Raw genomic sequence first — 19,392 nt, 5'->3', positions numbered from 1 at the left:
GGAGCGATCTACCACGGCCTCGCCACCCTGCTGAACCAGCCCTCCCCCATGATGTCCAGGGGTAAGGCTCCCTCTGCTGGTGGAATAGGAGAGGGGGCACGGTTCCCCCTCCGGTTCTCCCGTCGCTAATATGAAGGAGATGAGACTACGGAAGTTGAATAAGTGGACTTATGATACAGGGTTTCAGAATCTTGACTCCCCAGGCCTAGTTCCCAGTCCTAGTTCCCAGTCCTATTTCCCAGTCTTAGCTCCCAGTCTTAGCTCCCAGTCCTAACTCCCAGTCTTACAGTAACTCCCAGTCCCAACTCCCAGTCCTAGCCCCTAGTCCTAGTTCCCGGTCCTAGCTCCCAGTCAGCTACTTTGAACTTAGCTCTTAACCTTTAACCCTTCGCCTCCTGCAGCGGCGGACCGCGGCCGCGACAAGGGCGGGAAGCTGAGACCAAAGAGCGAGGGCTTCGAGCTGTACAACAACTCTGTCCAGAACGGCTCCCCAGAGAGCCCCCAGCCGGGCTGGGACTCGTACCCAGAACCAAAGAAGATCACCGGGGAGGACCGGCTGCTGAAGAACCGGGCCGACCACCGCTCCAGCCCCAACGTCGCCAGTGAGCACCCAGAGCCCTCCCTTCCTGCCTAACACTGCGCCATCCTGCCTAACACCACGCCATCCTGCCTAACACTGCGCCATCCTGCCTAACACCGCACCATCCTGCCTAACACTGCGCCATCCTGCCTAACACTGCACCATCCTGCCTAACACTGCGCCATCCTGCCTAACACTGCACCATCCTGCCTAACACCGCGCCATCCTGCCTAACACCGCGCCATCCTGCCTAACACCGCGCCATCCTGCCTAACACCGCACCATCCTGCCTAACACTGGGCCATCCTGCCTAACACAGGGCCATCCTGCCTAACACCACGCCATCCGGCCTAACACCGCGCCATCCTGCCTAACACTGCGCCATCCTGCCTAACACTGCGCCATCCTGCCTAACACTGCGCCATCCTGCCTAACACTGCGCCATCCTGCCTAACACTGCGCCATCCTGCTTAACACTGCGGCATCCTACCCGGCACCATCACACTCTATCCTACCCAACGCTATCCAACCCAACTCTAACCTACTCAAAGCTATGCTCTCCTGCCCAACACGATCATACTCTCCTACCCAACAATATGCTATCCTACCCAACACTATCATACCCCACTATCCTACCGAACACTATCCTACCCAACGCTATGCTACCATGCCCAACACAATCATACTCTATCCTACCCAACGATGCTATCCTACCCAACAATATGCTATCCTACCCAACACTATGCTATCCTACCCAACACTATGCTATCCTGCCCAACACTATCCTACCTAACGCTAGGCTTTCCTGACCAAGGCAGGACAAGGCGCTTAGAGCAAGGGGAACCTTTTCGAGTTTGTTTTCAGCTTCAGGTCTCTATTGTGTCAAACCCAATAAAGTTGGTGCTGAGTGTAGTCCAGTCTTAACTCAAGTGTGTGCGTGTGCGTGCGTGCGTGTTCCAGACCAGAGCCAGAGTCCCGGAGGCAAGGCCGTCTACCCCGGGGGACCTGGGACCAAAATCACCTCCGTCTCCACCGGCAATCTGTGCGCTGACGTGAGTAACCTCTGCAACCGTCGCCCTAACACCCTGCTGTGGAATGTGTCGCTGGGGTGTGTTTGTGTGTGTGTGTTTGTGTTTGAGGGCGAGAGTTTACTTGGTCTGAATTAATAAGATGGCACCAATACACTAGACCAGCAATACACCTACAGACTTCTAACCAACTGGACCAGTGCCATCCTCTGAGACAGGCTTGTACGGTATTTGACTCTCAGGTGCTACAGTAGGTAGGAGTGTGGCACTAGTAGAACCTAGACTAGGGCTGGGCAATATTGACAAAAACATACATTGCAGCGATGCAATTTTTTGCGATATATATTGCAATATATTTTGTTTTTTTAAAACGGAAATAAGCAAACTTGTAAACATACAGGCCTATGTCCTATATGAGGTTAGAACTAAACAGTGATCCTCGCGTGATCTACCTTACACCGGTAGCCAAGTGTCTTGACTGCGTTCCAAAACGCCTATTAATAATGCGTCTTAGTTTTTGACAGTCATCAAAATTAAAAAGTTGAGCAAAACGTTTGCTATGTGACTATTGCACATGTGCACATTGCGATGGCGATGCATAAACAATATATTGTGCAGCCCTAACCTAGACTGTGCTCCAGTTCTCCTTGAGTCACATAGTGTTAAAGATGAAAGCTCTCGTTGTGAGTCACTTTGGATAGAAGTGTGTACTTGATCATAATAATAATATAATAATAGATTAGATTCATATAGCGCCTTTCAAGAGACCCAAGGATGCTGTGATGGCGCCCTGCTACTGTAAGTGTCTACACTTTAGTATAAACACCAGATACTGTGGAACAGACTTGATAGGACAGGGCACAAGACTAGCACATCAGGAACAGCCTGTGTGTTCCTCAGTATCTCTGCTCTCAAATCAGTTCTCTCTGAGCTCACTGAACCACAACAATCCTGTTGGTTTCTCTTATGTCTCATTATCCCCGTGATACATCCTAATCAGCTAGCTAGCCGCTAGCCGCTTGCTCTGGTTAGCCTATCACTATGTAATAATGCAACCTTATCAGCTGGCTAGCCGCCAACCGCTAACTCTGATTAGCCTACTGTATGACGCTGTAATGTATACTTCCTAATCAGCTAGCTGGCAGCTAACAGCTATTAGCCAATCAACAACATTCTCACAAACCTTGTGATTACTAATAACTCTCCTGATCGCACAAACACACACACACACACACACACACACACACGCACATACCTGATCACATTCACTTTCCTGTCCGGATCACAAGTGCGCACACACAATACTGGTCTTACACACAAGCTGCATACACACACACACACACACACACACACTTACACTCCTGACTGCACGCACTTCTCCGGATGTAACTATTAATAACCCTCTGGACTAGGACCAACAAGAGGAGAGATCTGCTTTATCTGCTTGCCAGACTGAAACTATTTTAAAACTCTTGTCTTCTGGAGTTGGTTAAGTTGCAGGCTATTGCGGAGCCTACAAGCTTATCACTGCTTACTAAAACAATGAGATACAAAAGTGAATCTATCTATTATGGACAGACACTACAGACGTCAACTACAGCTGCCTGTATCTATGCCCCCGTCTCAGGAGGAGCCGTCACCCCCTGGTCCGGAGGCCTACCCCATCCCCACCCAGACCTACCCCAGAGAGTACTTCACCATCCCGGCCTCCAAGAGCCAGGACAGGGTAGGACCAGGCCCAGGCCCGGGGCAGCACTGGCACAGCCCCGAGGATAGGGGGCACCCTGGAGTTATGGAGGAACACTTAAACAACAGCATGGCCATGCAGGTCAGAGGAGGGGGGCGAATTCATGAGAATCTAGTGTTCTGTTCTAATAGTCTGTCAGAACTATTCTACTGAATGACTTGTAGTTCCTGTCTGACCTCCTGGCTGAAAACTCTTTATGCCCTGTGTGTGTGTGTGTGTGTGTGTGTGTGTCCAGCGTGTGGCCCATTCCAAGGAGGACCTGTGTGAGGGCTACCCACCTCCAGGCGGGCTGAGACCAGAGGACCTGGTGCACCTGCAGCACCACCGGGAGGCGGAGTTTCACCGGGAGGCGGAGTTTCACCGGGAGGCAGAGTTTCAGCAGAGGGAGGCGGAGTTCCAGAGAGAGGCGGAGTTTCAAAGGGAGGCAGAGTTTCAACAGAGGGAGGCGGAGTTCCAGAGAGGAGGAGGGGGCGGAGGCGGGGACCACTGGGGCAACCAGGGCAGCCACGGGCAGCCGTCGTCCTCGGTGGAGTCGTCCACCTCCAGCCAGGAGCACCTCAACTACTCCTCCTCCTCGTCCTCCAAGAACCCTGGCAACCACAAGAGCGGCCCGGGGCGCTGGAAGACCCCCAACGCCCCCCACCCCCCAGCGGGGCCCCCCGTCTCCCAGCCCTCCCGCTCCGACCTGCCCCCCCCTCCACCGCCCCCGCCCCCCGTCCACTACCCGGACTTCGAGCCTCAGCCAGACCTGCCCCTCCCCCCGCCCCCGTCTGCAGCGGCCGCCGCCGCCCAGCTGCAGCAGCAGCAGGCCGCCGCCATGGCCACCGCCGAGCGCCGGAAGAGGGAGGAGCAGCAGCGCTGGTACGAGAAGGAGAAGGCCCGCCTGGAGGAGGAGCGGGAGAGGAAGAGGAGGGAGCAGGAGAGGAAGCTGGGACAGATACGCAACCCCGTGGCGGTGCCCCCGCCCCACAGTAACCAGCCCCCGCCCCCCTCCCAGCAGCACCACCAGCCCCCGCCCCCCGGTGTGCCGATGCCCCAGCCGTACCTGCACCCCCCCCAGCAGCAGCAGCAGCCCACCCGGCCGGAGAAGCTGTCCAGCCTGCCGCGCTCGGCCGCACCCCCCCCGCCCGGGGGACCCCCCCAGGACACCGTGATCAGGGAGCTCCTCCCCCAGCAGCAGCCACGGACCATCGAGAGGCGGGACCTCCAGTACATCACCATCAGGTAGGCGGAACGGGAGAAGAGATGGGGGGGTTGCTAGTTTGAATCCCGGGTCGGGTTATCCCGGCTATGTACTAAACTCATCAGAAATGTGATGGACTGATGATGTGGTCGACCTGATAATACGGTAAAGGTGCAGTGTGCAGTTTGTGATTTCCTGTTAGACGTAGGTAAATTGTTTAAAGATTTTGAGAACCGACAATGCAACCGACAAAATCCCCGCCCCCTCCCTTCAGGCATCCCTCCAAAGCCACTCCTCCAAACTGGGGGAAAACAAATGACACTCTAGGCAGGTAGGTACAGTAGGGTGACAGGCAGGTAAGCCATCCAATCATTTCAGGTGGGCAACTCAAAATGATTGGATGCAGTCCTGCCACTTCCACAGTTTACAGATTCATTTCATTTTAATGTCAGCGCACTTTGATTGCCGCACCTTTAATACGTTGGAGAAGTTAGATAGTGTAGTGTGAGATGTTTTTGTAGGGGTGATCATGTATTTCCATCCGTGTGTAAATGATAACGTCCTCTACCGTGACCCCCCCCCCCTCCCTCCCCCCTCCCAGTAAAGAGGAGCTGTCGTCCAGTGACAGTCTGTCACCTGACCCCTGGAAGAGAGACGCCCGGGAGAAGCTGGAGAAACAGCAGCAGCTGCACATAGTGGACCTTCTGGACAAGGAGATCCAGGACCTACAGGTGGAGTAGATACAGGGTAGAGTAGAATAGAGACATGATGGAGTAGAATACAGACATGGTAGAGTAGAATAGAGACATGGTAGAGTAGAATAGAGACATGGTAGAGTAGAATAGAGCCATGGTAGAGTAGAATAGAGACATGGTAGAGTAGAATAGAGACATGGTAGAGTAGAATAGAGACATGGAAGTGTAGAATAGAGACATGATAGAGTAGAATAGAGCCATGGTAGAGTAGAATAGAGACATGATGGAGTAGAATAGAGACATGGTGGAGTAGAATAGAGACGTGGTAGAGTAGAATAGAGACGTGGTAGAGTAGAATAGAGACATGGTAGAGTAGAATAGAGACATGATGGAGTAGAATAGAGACATGGTAGAGTAGAATAGAGACATGATGGAGTAGAATAGAGACGTGGTAGAGTAGAATAGAGACGTGGTAGAGTAGAATAGAGACGTGGTAGAGTAGAATAGAGACATGGTAGAGTAGAATAGAGACATGGTAGAGTAGAATAGAGACATGGTAGAGTAGAATAGAGACGTGATGGAGTAGAATAGAGACATGATGGAGTAGAATAGAGACATGATGGAGTAGAATAGAGACGTGGTAGAGTAGAATAGAGACATGGTAGAGTAGAATAGAGACATGATGGAGTAGAATAGAGACATGGTAGAGTAGAATAGAGACATAATAGAGTAGAATACATGGTAGAGTAGAATAGAGACGTGGTAGAGTAGAATAGAGACATGATGGAGTAGAATAGAGACATGGTAGAGTAGAATAGAGACATGGTAGAATAGAATAGAGACATGGTAGAGTAGAATAGAGACATGATGGAGTAGAATAGAGACATGGTAGAGTAGAATAGAGACATGGTAGAATAGAATAGAGACATGGTAGAGTAGAATAGAGACGTGGTAGAGTAGAATAGAGACATGATGGAGTAGAATAGAGACATGATGGAGTAGAATAGAGACATGATGGAGTAGAATAGAGACGTGGTAGAGTAGAATAGAGACATGATGGAGTAGAATAGAGACATGGTAGAGTAGAATAGAGACATGATGGAGTAGAATAGAGACATGGTAGAATAGAATAGAGCCATGGAAGAATAGAATAGAGACATGGTAGAATAGAATAGAGACATGGTAGAGTAGAATAGAGACATGGTAGAGTAGAATAGAGACATGGTAGAGTAGAATAGAGACATGGTAGAGTAGAATAGAGCTGTGGTAGAGTAGAATAGAGCTGTGGTAGAGTAGAATAGAGACATGGTAGAGTAGAATAGAGACGTGGTAGAGTAGAATAGAGACATGATGGAGTAGAATAGAGACATGGTAGAGTAGAATAGAGACATGGTAGAGTAGAATAGAGACATGATGGAGTAGAATAGAGATGTGGTAGAATAGAATAGAGACATGATAGAGTAGAATAGAGACATGGTAGAGTAGAATAGAGACATGGTATATGTAGAATAGAGACGTGGTAGAATAGAGACATGGTAGAGTAGAATAGAGACGTGGTAGAGTAGAATAGAGACGTGGTAGAGTAGAATAGAGACGTGATAGAGTAGAATAGAGCCATGGTAGAGTAGAATAGAGACATGATGGAGTAGAATAGAGACATGATGGAGTAGAATAGAGACATGGTAGAATATAATAGAGACATGGTAGAGTAGAATAGAGACATGGTAGAGTAGAATAGAGACATGGTAGAGTAGAATAGAGACATGGTAGAGTAGAATAGAGACGTGATAGAGTAGAATAGAGCCATGGTAGAGTAGAATAGAGACATGATGGAGTAGAATAGAGACGTGGTAGAGTAGAATAGAGACATGGTAGAGTAGAATAGAGACATGGTAGAATAGAATAGAGACATGATGGAGTAGAATAGAGACATGATGGAGTAGAATAGAGACATGATGGAGTAGAATAGAGACATGATGGAGTAGAATAGAGACATGATGGAGTAGAATAGAGACATGGTAGAATATAATAGAGACATGATGGAGTAGAATAGAGACATGATGGAGTAGAATAGCGACAGTAGAGTAGAATAGATACAGGGTAGAGTAGAATAGATACAGGGTAGAGTAGAATAGAGACATGATGGAGTAGAATAGAGACATGATGGAGTAGAATAGAGACATGATGGAGTAGAATAGAGACATAATAGAGTAGAATAGAGACGTGGTAGAGTAGAATAGAGACATGATGGAGTAGAATAGAGACGTGGTAGAGTAGAATAGAGACATAATAGAGTAGAATAGAGATGTGGTAGAGTAGAATAGAGACATGATGGAGTAGAATAGAGACATAATAGAGTAGAATAGAGACGTGGTAGAGTAGAATAGAGACATGGTAGAGTAGAATAGAGACATAATAGAGTAGAATAGAGACGTGGTAGAGTAGAATAGAGACATGGTAGAGTAGAATAGAGACATGATGGAGTAGAATAGAGACATGGTAGAATAGAATAGAATAGAGACGTGGTAGAGTAGAATAGAGACATGGTAGAATAGAATAGAATAGAGACGTGGTAGAGTAGAATAGAGACATGGTTGAATAGAATAGAATAGAGACGTGGTAGAGTAGAATAGAGACATAATAGAATAGAATAGAATAGAATAGAATAGAATAGAATAGAGACGTGGTATAGTAGAATAGAGACATTAGTGGACCTGCTGGACACCCACTAGACCCACAGAGGACTAGAGTACAGCAGAGTCAAGATGACCACAGCCGACATAAGAGCGTTGATTTCATCGCTCTAGCCCGACCCTGCCAATCATTCAGCCAGGACAATCACGGATCGTGTGTGTTTTTGTGTGTGCGCGCGCCTGTGTGTGTGCGTGTGTGCGTGTGTGTGTGTGTGTGCGCGTGTCCGTCCCTCCAGGCCAAGCCGGAGCGCACGACGGAGGAGAGCGACCGCCTGCGGAAGCTGATGCTGGAGTGGCAGTTCCAGAAGCGGCTGCAGGAGTCCAAGCAGAGCGACGAGGACGAGGAGGAGGAGGACGACGAGGACGTGGACACCATGATGATCATGCAGCGGCTGGAGGCTGAGAAGAGGGCGCGGGTGAGTGTGTGTGGGGGAGGGCGGGGATTGTGGTAGATCTCTACTGTCTGTTAGGGCAGGTAGCCATAAGAGCTGAACCGCAGCGGTCACTGGCTACACGCTGTGATGCGCAGCCGGCTAGCTGCTTTTAGCCGGCTGGCTGTATCTTGACTGGCTGCATCCTGCTGTCCCGTCCGCTACATGCTTGCCTCATCGCTTTGCCGTGCTGCTGAGCTGCTGACGCCTGGTTGGCTGCAGAGAGGCGGGGGGAGGGGGGGGGGGGCTCAGGATGAGGTCGGGGGGTCGATCTGCGAGATCGGTTCATTTTTTCGTCTCGACACAAAAGGCGGTTTGGAGAGCCGCATCCGGGCACGCTAACGGCTCGTGACATCGGCTCGCCCGCTCTGCCCTCTGGGGAGTCATTCTACCCAAGCTGCTGTATCTGGAGCCGCGCGAGGAGCATCTCCGCGGCGCCCGCATCCAGACTGTCTTCCTCTTGAGACTGTCAACACAGGAAGTAGACGTCTCAGGCATTGTTGTGGTGAGGCTGGGGTCCTGCCCAGGGGAGGGAGAGGGAGAGGGGGAGGAGAAAGACGGGTGGGAGGAGAAAGGGTGTGCGTGCGCGCTCGTGTGTGTGTGCGTGTGTCTGGGGTCTGTCTCACGAGAGGAATACTGTCATTGCTTCAACACGGATTTGAGATGATTGAGGCTCGTTATTGGTGGTAGGGGGGGGGGGGTTGCTGTCTGGGAATTCCTGTAACATCAGACTCCACCCAGGCGAGCGGGGCCAGGGCGGGGCGGCCCGCCGACATTAATCAAAAACCGAACTGAGGGAAGGAATGTTCCCGTGGCAACACTTCACTGCCTCCGAAACCACAGCAATGTTTTTCACTTTTATCTTCTCTCTTATCCCTTCCTTCCTTCCTCCTCCCTCCGTTTATTTCTTCTTATTATTTACACTCCCTCCCTCCCTCTCTCCTCTCCTCCTCCTACTCTCTGTTTTTCTCTGTTTGGTTTCTTTTCCAGCAGCAGACTGCTGTCCCAGCAGCTATCTCTGTTCTAGACTTGGTACGTTCCTCTTCTTAACGCACACTTCCCCCGTCCTCCTCCACTACTTCCTGTCTACTTCCTGTTTCGGCTCCACCTGTGTTTTTCTGCTTCCTGTTCGCTCACTCTTCCCTCCTCCATCTGGCCTGGGGGGCGGCGCTGCTCCCCTCATCTGGGGGGTGCGGTGAGGGCGGGGGGGGGGGGAGAAGCCGAACGCAGGGAGCCCGTCCTGGGAACGCCTCACGCCGGTTGGCTGTTCGGTCTGTCTGTCTGCACTGAAACACCGCTGCTGTGGAACATCATTTGTGTGTGTGTGTGTGTGTGCGTTTGTGTGTGTGTGAAACGTTCCATAGTGCTTCAGTGTGTGTTGTAAACACCTGTCACCCGGGCCCTGGCGGTGTCTCTCTCCCGGGCGCGGGGGGGGGGGGGGGGGGGTCTTTAGCAGCAGTGGGTTTTTCAGGGCAGGCAGAGGCCTGGCATGGTCTTGTATGTGGGGGGGGGCGTGGTGGTCCGTGCATGCTCCGGCCCCACCCCCCTCCCCCAGAGGGCGCTACCTGCATGAGGGCCTCATCGTTGGTGATCATCCGTCCGTCCGCCCGCCCATCCGTCTCCTCCTCTCATCCAGCTGTGTGTGCGCGGCCGGGCGAGGAGAGAGAGAGTGCCGTTCTGCTGTGTTTCCGTTTGTGCTCCGTTTTCAACGTCTGCATCTGTGCTCGCGTCTCATCCCGCGCCTGTTTCGGGCCGCCGGCGCCTCCGCTCGACGACACAAACGGCCACTTTCCGTTCAGTTGCTTTGGGTGCGCTTGATTTGAGGGTCAGTTTGGCTGCTTCAGTTCGTTCTAGTTGTTCCATAAGGCGGGTTTGGTCCAAATAAAGTGCACCTAGAGCAACTGAAAGACAGGGTGTGCTAGTTGTCCATATGCATGTCCAGCTGTGCTATCATTTGGTGTGAAATGGCTTCATACATGATTGAATACATGGAAGAACAGCATATGAAACAGTATTAAGCACACGGTAGGAGACGGGATTAAACACGATAGTACAACATGAAGACAGATGGTGCTCCCAAACTTGTGTGGCCCCTGTGTGGTCACCTCATGCCAGTAGAGAGCAGGAATCCGGGTGTGTGGTCACAGCATCTGTGTGTTGAATCAGCCTGTGTGTGTGTGTGTATGTGTGTGTGCGTGTGTGTGTGCGTGCGTGTGTGTGTGTACACTACACACGCAGGTGTGGTAGACTGCATGAGTCCCCAGGGGCTTGAGGCTTCAGGCCAGGATTTGCTGAACGCTAAACTCACAGTAACCCAAGCCCAGAGAACCAGTCCGACCCGCTGCGGTCAGTAACCACAGGAGCAGCGGGCCCACTCGGTTCTGCGTTCGGGGACCCCCTGAGAGCGTAGCTGCATGTCAAGCGTATAAAAAATGAATCTGTTTAGCGAGGTTTATGTCCATAGGTAGGGGTTTACAAAGCCGCGTGTGTGGTACTAAACGTTCTGCGTGCGTGCGCGTGTGTGCTTGCGCGCGTGTGTGCGTGTGTGCAGTTGCAGGACGAGGAGCGTCGGCGCAAGCAGCAGCTGGAGGAGATCCGTAAGCGCGAGGCGGAGGAGCGGGCCAAGCAGCAGCAGGAGGAGGACGAGAGGAGGTGGAGGGAGACGGAGGAGAAGGTACGCACTGCACCCGGAGACGGACTCTGTCCCGTCTGTCTCTCTCTGACTGAACAAGCACACACACACACACACACACACACACACTCTCTCTCTTTATCTCCTGTTCTTGTCGTTAGAGTTGAAAGAAACCTCAATTCTGTGTGAGGTCCACAGTTGTGTGTGTTTGTGTGTGTGTGAGGTCCGCAGGTGTGTGTGGGTGCGCGTGTGTGTGAGGTCCGCAGGTGTATGTGTGTGTGTGTGAATGTGAGGTCCACAGGTGTGTGTGTGCGTGTGTGTGTGTGAGAGGTCCGCAGGTGTGTTTGGGGGCCCGCAGGTGTGTGTGTGTGAGGTCTTAACTGTTCACACACACCGTGTCACCATCCAGTCATGGTGTCATGTGACCTATCAAACCGCTGACAATCTGATGCCCTGCAATGAAGATTATGAGATTATGATTATGATGATATTGATTGTTATAATGCTGTTGATTATGATATTAATAATGTTGATAAGTGTGATGTCCAGTTGCATGTCTTCATGAAGCCCCCCCCCCCCCCACCTCTATGTAACAGTTATGTATGTTTGAATGTTATGGACCCCTCCCCCACCTGAAGCATGGGACTCCCATTTTGTTATTGTTGTTGTTGTGGTGGTCAGTGTCAGGTTGTCCGTTCGTTTGTTTATTTATATATTCATTTATTTTGGAATCTTTGGTTTGTTGGGAAAGTCATTCTCATCCCATCCGGCATTGCTTCAGAATGCTGTCGGAATGCCTCCCTCCCTCCCTCCCACTCTGCCACCCCCACACACACACACACACACACACACACACACACACACACACACTCCATCTGAACCCTCCCTTAGCCCACCAACCCTGCCATCATAAATACATACCCGCCCGCCCACCCACCCTGGTACCGGTCCAGAAGCAGGAGCCCAGAGGAGGGGGTTCCAGAACCCTGCACCAGGAGCCCTCAGCCTGCAGCAGCACTGGACCCTAGCCAGACCCAGACCCACAAACAACCAGAACCACTTCAGAGCACCAGGCCCAGACCCACAAACAACCAGAACCACTTCACAGCACCAGGCCCAGACCCACAAACAACCAGAACCACTTCACAGCACCAGGCCCAGACCCACAAACAACCAGAACCACTTCACAGCACCAGGTCCAGCTGGAAGAGAATCCTCCACACCGCTGGGAGGGAGGGAGAGAGAGAGAGGGAGGAGAAAGACGGCACATGGACCCACTTAAGTCACACATCCACACCATAAAGACAGTGTAGTCGATCCCCCCCACCTCTCTCTCTCTCTCACACACACACACACACACACACATACACACAGGACTATCAGGGTGGAGGAGGATTTAATCGGCCCGCACTTGGCCATGAGGCAGCCTTCCTGTAGTCCAGTCAGCCACGCCCTGTTCTCCAGTCAGATCAGGTGCCGGCCTATCAGAGTAGACCTCACTGAGAGGCGTGTCTCCGTGGAGGGAGGCGGGAGGTTGTAGTAGGAGTAGTGACCAACGACATCAGAACCGTCCTCAGGTGTCGGGCCCGATCAGAGCCGTTCTAACAGGCGTGTCTCCCCCCCGTAGCGGAGGCAGGAGGAGGAGTACTACACCCGCCTGGAGGCGGGCCGACGGCGGCAGCACGAGGAGGCGGAGCGTAGGCTGCTGGCGCCTGAGGAGCCGGGTCTGTACAGGCCGCCCCTCCCCAGGGACTACCAGCCCCCCCTCTCCCCCTCCTCCCCCACTAACACCCCCCAGCCCCCGCCCCCGCCCCAGAGGAACACCTCCTACCTCAAAACGCAGGTGGTCTCCCCCGACACCCTGTACACCGCCAAGTTTATCTCCTACGGGGGCGAGGAGGAGGAGGAGGAGGAGGACGCCGCGGCCGCGGGACCGGGCCTAGCAGGTCAGGTTAAGACGGCCGCCACCAGGAAGTCGTACGGCGACCTCCCCCCGCCCGCGCGCAAGCCGCCGCCCACCGCGCGCAAGCCCCGCCCGCTCTCGGACGGGATCTACCTGTCCAGCTCGTTCAATGCCAACAGTACTGGCCACGCCCCTCCCATCCCCGCCAAACCCAGCTCCGTCCCCAAAGGTTAGACGCACAGGGAGGACAGAGGAGAGGACGCTCGCCTCCCTCCACAGCCTCCCTCCCTCCCTCTCTCACTCATTCACTCGTTCATGTTTTTTGCTGTTATTTCCGTTTTTCAGTAGAGCGGCGTTCTGCCCCTTCTCTCTCTCTCTCTTTCTCTCTCCCCTGATCAACCAGATCAATACTTTAGCCACCAGTCAAGTTATCATTTGACTCCTCCCCTTATGTTTGTCTTCTCGTTTGGTTGTTGTTTCTTTTTTTTTTTGCAACGGAAATTCTCACTCCTCTAGCAAATCAGATTCCGTTTTTTCATTTGTCTCGTTAGTGTTTGTTTGTTTGTTTGTCCACCCGCTCCTCTTTTTTTCTCTCCAATCAAATCACCCCAGAGGAGTCAAAGCAATCGATAAAGACCCTTAATGCGCTCCGATCCGAGAACCAATCATAGTACTGTTGGTGTTGTAGCTGGCCCCGCCTTCATGTGTGTTTGGTTGTGCTGTCTGGGGGCGCGGTCGCCCGCCGGCCCGTCCCCCCTCGCCCCGCGGCCTCAGGCTCTGCTTGCCGGTTGGTTGGCTTAGGGAGGGACACACTGGCTTCATACAGAATCAGGACCAATCATCGAAGAGCATCTCCCCTGCCCCGCCCCCCTCATACACACTTAAATCTCCTTCTGGTCTGTTGCTGTTAGGAGGCCTGTCTGGATCTAAACAAGCTCTGGTTGGAGCCTTGGAGGTCAGCTGTACTACTGGCTCTCTGTTCTCTCTGATCTCAAGCCTATAGCGGCCTCTACTGGCTGGAGACAGAACTACATTATAGTTATACACATTGACCTGGTTAAACAAATATAGAAATGCTGTGAAACTTAATAAAATACTAATGTTTTGCTTAGAGATGGTTTGTCTTGTCATATTAAGGTTGTAAGTGTCATATTAAGGTTGGAAGTTGTACATTGAGGTATGGTGCAGTCTGCTACAGCAACTGAATCTGTGAATAGTCTGAATAGTTTCCTGAGCTTATTCACTTCAGAGAGAACAGCTACTGTACGTCAGCACCTGTTGTATCGAGAGGATCTAAAATGGATCCCGTAGAAATGCAGCCTCTAAACAGCCATGGACCAGTGGATGCAAGAGATGCAACACATCTTAACACACTGACCTGTACCAGAGGCCGTGTGACTGTCTGCCAGCATGTAGCACACATGCACACACACACACATTCTCACGCACACACACACACACACACACCAGTATGAATGAGGTTGCTTGGGCCTCTTGGGAAAAGGTGTTGCATTCCTCGCTCAACGTTGAGGAACCGATCACTAACCCCGCCCCCCCCACCCCATCCCCCACCTCCCCTCCCGCCTCCCTCATCATCATCATCATCATCATTATGACAGATTAATTTTGCACACGCACTGGCCGCCACCCCCCCCCCCCCCCCCCCCCCGCACTGAACTCCCATCTCGTACCACTTGGCCTGATATCCATTGCTTTGCTGCCTTGGCCGAGCTTAAGCCTCTGCTCTCCTCCTCTCAACTCTTCACGTCTTCATCCCTTTTTCTCTCTCTCGCTGTCCAGATCTCTCACTGCACTGTTTGTGTGCTGTAGCCTATCACTGTCTCTGCGTGGTTTGTCTGCTGTCTGTCTGTCTGCTTCGGACCAGTCTGTCAGTGCCTTTCGCTGTCTTGTGTGTCGGTATGTCTTGTCTGTAGCTTTGGCTGTCTGTATGTATATGTCAGTCTGTGTGCCTGTCTGTATGTACATGTCTGTCTGTCTGATGCTTCAAACCGCTCTCCCGTTCTACAATTCCCAGGGGGCTTTGCGGTGGTCCCGGTGACCAGTCGGCACCTGGATCCCCCAGCCTCCCTGACCTCTAACCTGGTTACATCAGCCGTCAGGCGACTACTGGCAGCGCCCAGGGCAAAGCGACTCTCTGATAGGCCTAGGCTAGTCTGGCTCTAACCAATGAGATGGCTGAGATTTCAACTCCCATCAGTATGTTCTCCATCTCTGAGAACATCAGCCTGATCTGGCCGCATTCTGAATGAAAGGAGAACATTATCCCTGGCTCCAAACACACTGATAGGCTTCTGATTGGCTTCTGATTGTCTTCTCCTTAGAATTTTTTTGTAAATATGTTTATGAAGCCAAAGTACTTATAAATGTATGTCTGGCTTCTTTCTGAGAGGAATGAAACAGACTCTTAGAGAGGGGATCTTTCCTCTGGTTAGTCAGTCACAGATCTGGGATCAGCCTTACAAGCCAGTATGTAGACTACTAGGGAGCCTGGCTCCGGTCCAGAAAGCCCTGAGCCTGCCAGTAGAACCCTGTCTGGGGTTCTCACTCATCCGTGTGTCGGTGCCCATCCAGAACATGCTGAGCTCCCATGCATTTGGACCCTGATCGTGCTTCAGTGCTTCAGACTGCACTACAGTAGAGCACCACCAGGGGGTTGACAGCTGGATTCCAGCCTGGGTTGTTAGGATTACTGGGTAAGACTCTTATGAGATGCCATATCTCCAGTGCTAGCCCTGCCTAGTCCGATCCGGCCTGGTCTGGTGAGGCACAGGTTCTGACAGACACACGGACACGTGAGCCTACTGATGAACATGGCGGGTCAGAAGTGGTGGTCAACGGAAGGGTTCAAGGGTCAGATCGAACCCTGGTGTCCAGGTGGGTGACCCTCCACCTCTGACCTCACTTGCGCTCTCTAGGTCCACAGACGGCTGCTTCCTCAGGCGTGCTTCTGAATGCCTCTAATTAGTGCTGCTCAGCTCGTCGCCCTGCCCCCTCCTAACGCTTATCTCTGCTCTGTGGAAACACTCAGGTGTAGAAATGGTTACATCAACAGAGAGTTGCTGGGTACTAATTAATGATGACCCAATACAGTTAGAAGTGTCACAAGAATGGCACAATTTATGGCACTACCTATGATTAGGACGACTGCACACTGGTAGTCTAATATAGAGAATCTGAATCTGAAAGCTTTTCTAGTTAGTTCTGATCTTTAGTGCCCAGCAGCTCTCTGGTACCATCTTGGAGGTTTAACCTGCTCTTATTCTGACCGGTGCATCTTTACTGACTTTTGTATCTCCTCTAACCGTGACGCCGTGACAGGATTTAACTCATACACTGGAAACACAGCAGGGGTTGTAGGATCCGGAGAGGTCTACAAAGACCCACGAGAGAAGTGGACGAAAAGGTGAGGCCTGGCCTACATACTGTACATCATTCTTTCACTTTTTCTTTCCCTCTCTACCTGTCCCCTCCTCTCCCTCTCTTGGTGTTGTGGTCTGGTTCCAACGTTGCCAGTGCTATATTTGACGGTGTGTGTATCTTGTCTGTTTGTGTTCATCTCTCCAGTGGTCAGGAGCAGGAGAACTCTGTCCCCGGCGAAGCCCCGGAGAGCCTGACCTTCAAGGAGCGCCAGCGGCTCTTCTCCCAGGGCAAGGAGATTTCCAACAAGGTCAAGGCCTCTCGCAAACTCATGGAGCTGGAGAACGAACTCAACACCAAACAGTAGGGAACGGGAGCCTCTGAGCAGAGCTGGAGGGCATAGAACCTACAACCTTCCTGACCCTCCTGAGCGATGAGAAGGGAGAAAGCTGGCGTGACTCTGTGCTCTTGTGTCGTTTTTTTTATTGAATAACTGGACCATTTAGTACAATTTAGATGTATTGTTGCAATAGGAGAGACCTCTATGGCTTAAAATTTCCCTCTTTAAACTAAAGATATATTATGATAAAGCACTGTAAAAACGTTTTAATTCTACTAGTTAAGACAAATTTGACATCACAATGAACGGGGATATATTTTTGTTTGTAAAATGGTTCTTGGGTTCGGGATGATACGTTTCTGCTCATTTTAATTTTTTAAATAGCTTACTGTAATGTGGACTATTTTATGATGTTGTTTTATGCTCTTTTCTGCATTACATATTTTCACTTTTAATTTCTCCTCATCTAAATAAATGCCCAAGTGTAAAAGACCAATCTTTATTTTAGTTAACTTCTTCCGACGATTCTCAGTGATTGATAAGAGTAATTTTATCCACTCTGGTTTGCCATACACTGTGTTCATTCCTTAGAGAGTGTGGGGGGGGGAGGGGGTTCAGTCTGGAGGGCTCTATGACATTGTGTACACATGTATTGCTGATTTACTGGGCCCTTGCGGGTCTCCCTAAGTGCACAGCCACCCTTGTATATAAACTCTGGTTCCATGGTTCTCACTTCTTATCCTACTACAGTAGTAGCTCTTGAGCGTACAGTCTGACCCTCAGAACACCAAGCCAGAGATATCTGACCAGGCTGGCCAGAGCTGCTGCTTATAGCAGGGAATTTTATACACGTAAATGTAGGAGCTCACTGACACACAGACCCTCCCTCGGTCCGCTAGATGTCAGCAGGCAGGACGTTGATCGGTTTTTTAATGTTTTCTATTCCCCCCTCCTCTACCTTTTAGTATTGGTTTTCTTTGTTTGAATTGAATAGTACTTTTGCAGAGTTGTGTGAAATTTGAATGGTTGTATACATTTTGCCAGAATGACAAATGTGAGATCCTTTGTTGATGAGGGGAGATGACTTCAGTCTCAGTTCAAATGATAAATAAAAATCTAATTACGTAAGAATTCTCATGTGCATTGCAGGTATTTATTTTGAACCTTTACTTCTACACAATGGAATACGTTTGGGACCTATGCTGTAAAGTATATGAACTCTAATGTTCCTTATCGAGGATCAGGCCACTTCCTGTCTTTGCTTTGACTGCATTTTGTGTGAAAATACTTCTTTCTTCCAGGAGAGCGTGGGCCATACTCCACTGTTCTCTGACAGGAGGACTGTCAAACTCCTGTTCACTGCTCTGAAGGTGTTCACTGACCTGTATACACTCGGACTCTTACAGTATGTTTCCTCCCTTTTGAGGTTGCAAATTTGAATCATTTAAATGGTTTCATGTTAGCCTTTTGTAAATCATTAATAAATACAGATTTTACAACATGCTGCTTGGAATTGCCTGGAGAGTAAAGTTTTGTGTATTAACATACTGATCCTCATGGTATTCTTCTTGCCTTTGTAACAGCAGTTATTTATTTAAAGAGTGGTTTGATCCATGCAGATTTTTAATGCATGGTTTGATTAAACTGACAATTTCATTTAACATTAGACATGTCAACAGTGGGAGGATCAATTGAGTGACTAACAGACATGACAGAGCATCACTGACTGGAGCCACACTTAACAGAAATGTATTGGAAACACTGAAGCATTGAAACAAAGGACATAATACTCTTTCACAACAGTGTGTGTGGATGGTGAAAGTGTACCAGCAGCAGCTAGCTACCACTAGGAAGTGAGACATCAGGCTACTTCGTGTACTGTATAGGATTACCTCCGCCCCAGCGAAGCACAGGTTATTACCTGATTCAGGTGTTTTCCGTGGTTTGTCGATTTGTTCTTTAGCAGGATTACACAAAAACTACCAGACCGATTTTCATTAAACTCGGCGGAAGTACTGTATGTTGCACAGTCCCATTTTCATTCAGTTTTGGAGTGGATCCGAATTACAGAGCGGGTCCACGAGCCACCCAAACATGGCCAGCCATTCACCTCCATTTATTTTTTGGACTGATGGAAAAACTCTTCCCATTAATTGTCAATGGGGGAAATCAAACAGTCATATTTCGACATGGAAAGAGACAGGGTTTGGACTAGCATAAAGCTCTCGACCTAACGGATGCTGGAGAGCAAAAGCATGCTATTTTGTCACCAAATAATGTACTGTAATGCAAACCATACTTTTCAAAGCAAAAGGTTAGAACCATATACAAATCTTTATAAAAACGTTTGTTTATTGTGAACACTTATTCTGAACCTTTGTTTGGGAACACAATCTGTAGTAACTCCATCAACACTTGGTATACACATAATAAAATAAGATGTTTACATTGCAAAGAAATGTAAAAAAAAAAAAAAAACTACAACAATGAGTCTAGTCTTTGATGTCTGATCAAATGTGTACCAAAATGCTTGGGAAAGAAAAGTGACAGAACATCCAACTGTCATGCAACAATCAAAATAAACAGTTAATGCCATTTAACTACATTGTTAAATAATTAGCAGACATACAGTATTTTGTACTTCTGTGATTTCGACTACAGTATATATGTATTTTCCAGGCTGTCCAATAAATTCACACATGATGGCTCCCATATTGATATCTTAATTTAGATAACTTAGAATATTCATGCTTAGAAATGTGATCTAGAAAAAAAATAGAGA

The 19,392-nt window shown here is 50.0% G+C and overlaps 1 protein-coding gene across 3 annotated transcripts in view; it reads left to right on the top strand.

The window, feature by feature from the left end:
• Nucleotides 1–18,101, top strand: part of afdna (afadin, adherens junction formation factor a) — a 90,158-nt gene extending 72,057 nt beyond the window's left edge. For 2 of the 3 annotated variants that reach the window (XM_084453492.1, XM_084453491.1), the window contains exons 24-34: nt 1–61; nt 402–602; nt 1,541–1,632; nt 3,236–3,436; nt 3,591–4,579; nt 5,140–5,269; nt 8,163–8,342; nt 10,909–11,031; nt 12,617–13,121; nt 16,232–16,316; nt 16,478–18,101. The exon at nt 1–61 is cut by the window's left edge and continues 58 nt beyond it. In XM_084453492.1, the coding sequence (XP_084309618.1) occupies nt 1–61; nt 402–602; nt 1,541–1,632; nt 3,236–3,436; nt 3,591–4,579; nt 5,140–5,269; nt 8,163–8,342; nt 10,909–11,031; nt 12,617–13,121; nt 16,232–16,316; nt 16,478–16,637 (2,727 nt within the window). In that variant the 3' untranslated portion in view covers nt 16,638–18,101. The remainder of the gene's footprint in view (nt 62–401; nt 603–1,540; nt 1,633–3,235; nt 3,437–3,590; nt 4,580–5,139; nt 5,270–8,162; nt 8,343–10,908; nt 11,032–12,616; nt 13,122–16,231; nt 16,317–16,477) is intronic. The other variant, XM_084453493.1, reaches the window with a different exon arrangement.
• The last annotated feature ends 1,291 nt before the right edge of the window (nt 18,102–19,392 follow it).

Source organism: Borostomias antarcticus (genome assembly GCF_949987555.1).
Source record: "Borostomias antarcticus genome assembly, chromosome: 19".
Lineage (NCBI taxonomy): Eukaryota > Metazoa > Chordata > Actinopteri > Stomiiformes > Stomiidae > Borostomias > Borostomias antarcticus.
Note: the sequence above shows the minus strand (reverse complement) of the source record. Positions and strands in the feature narration are given on the sequence as shown.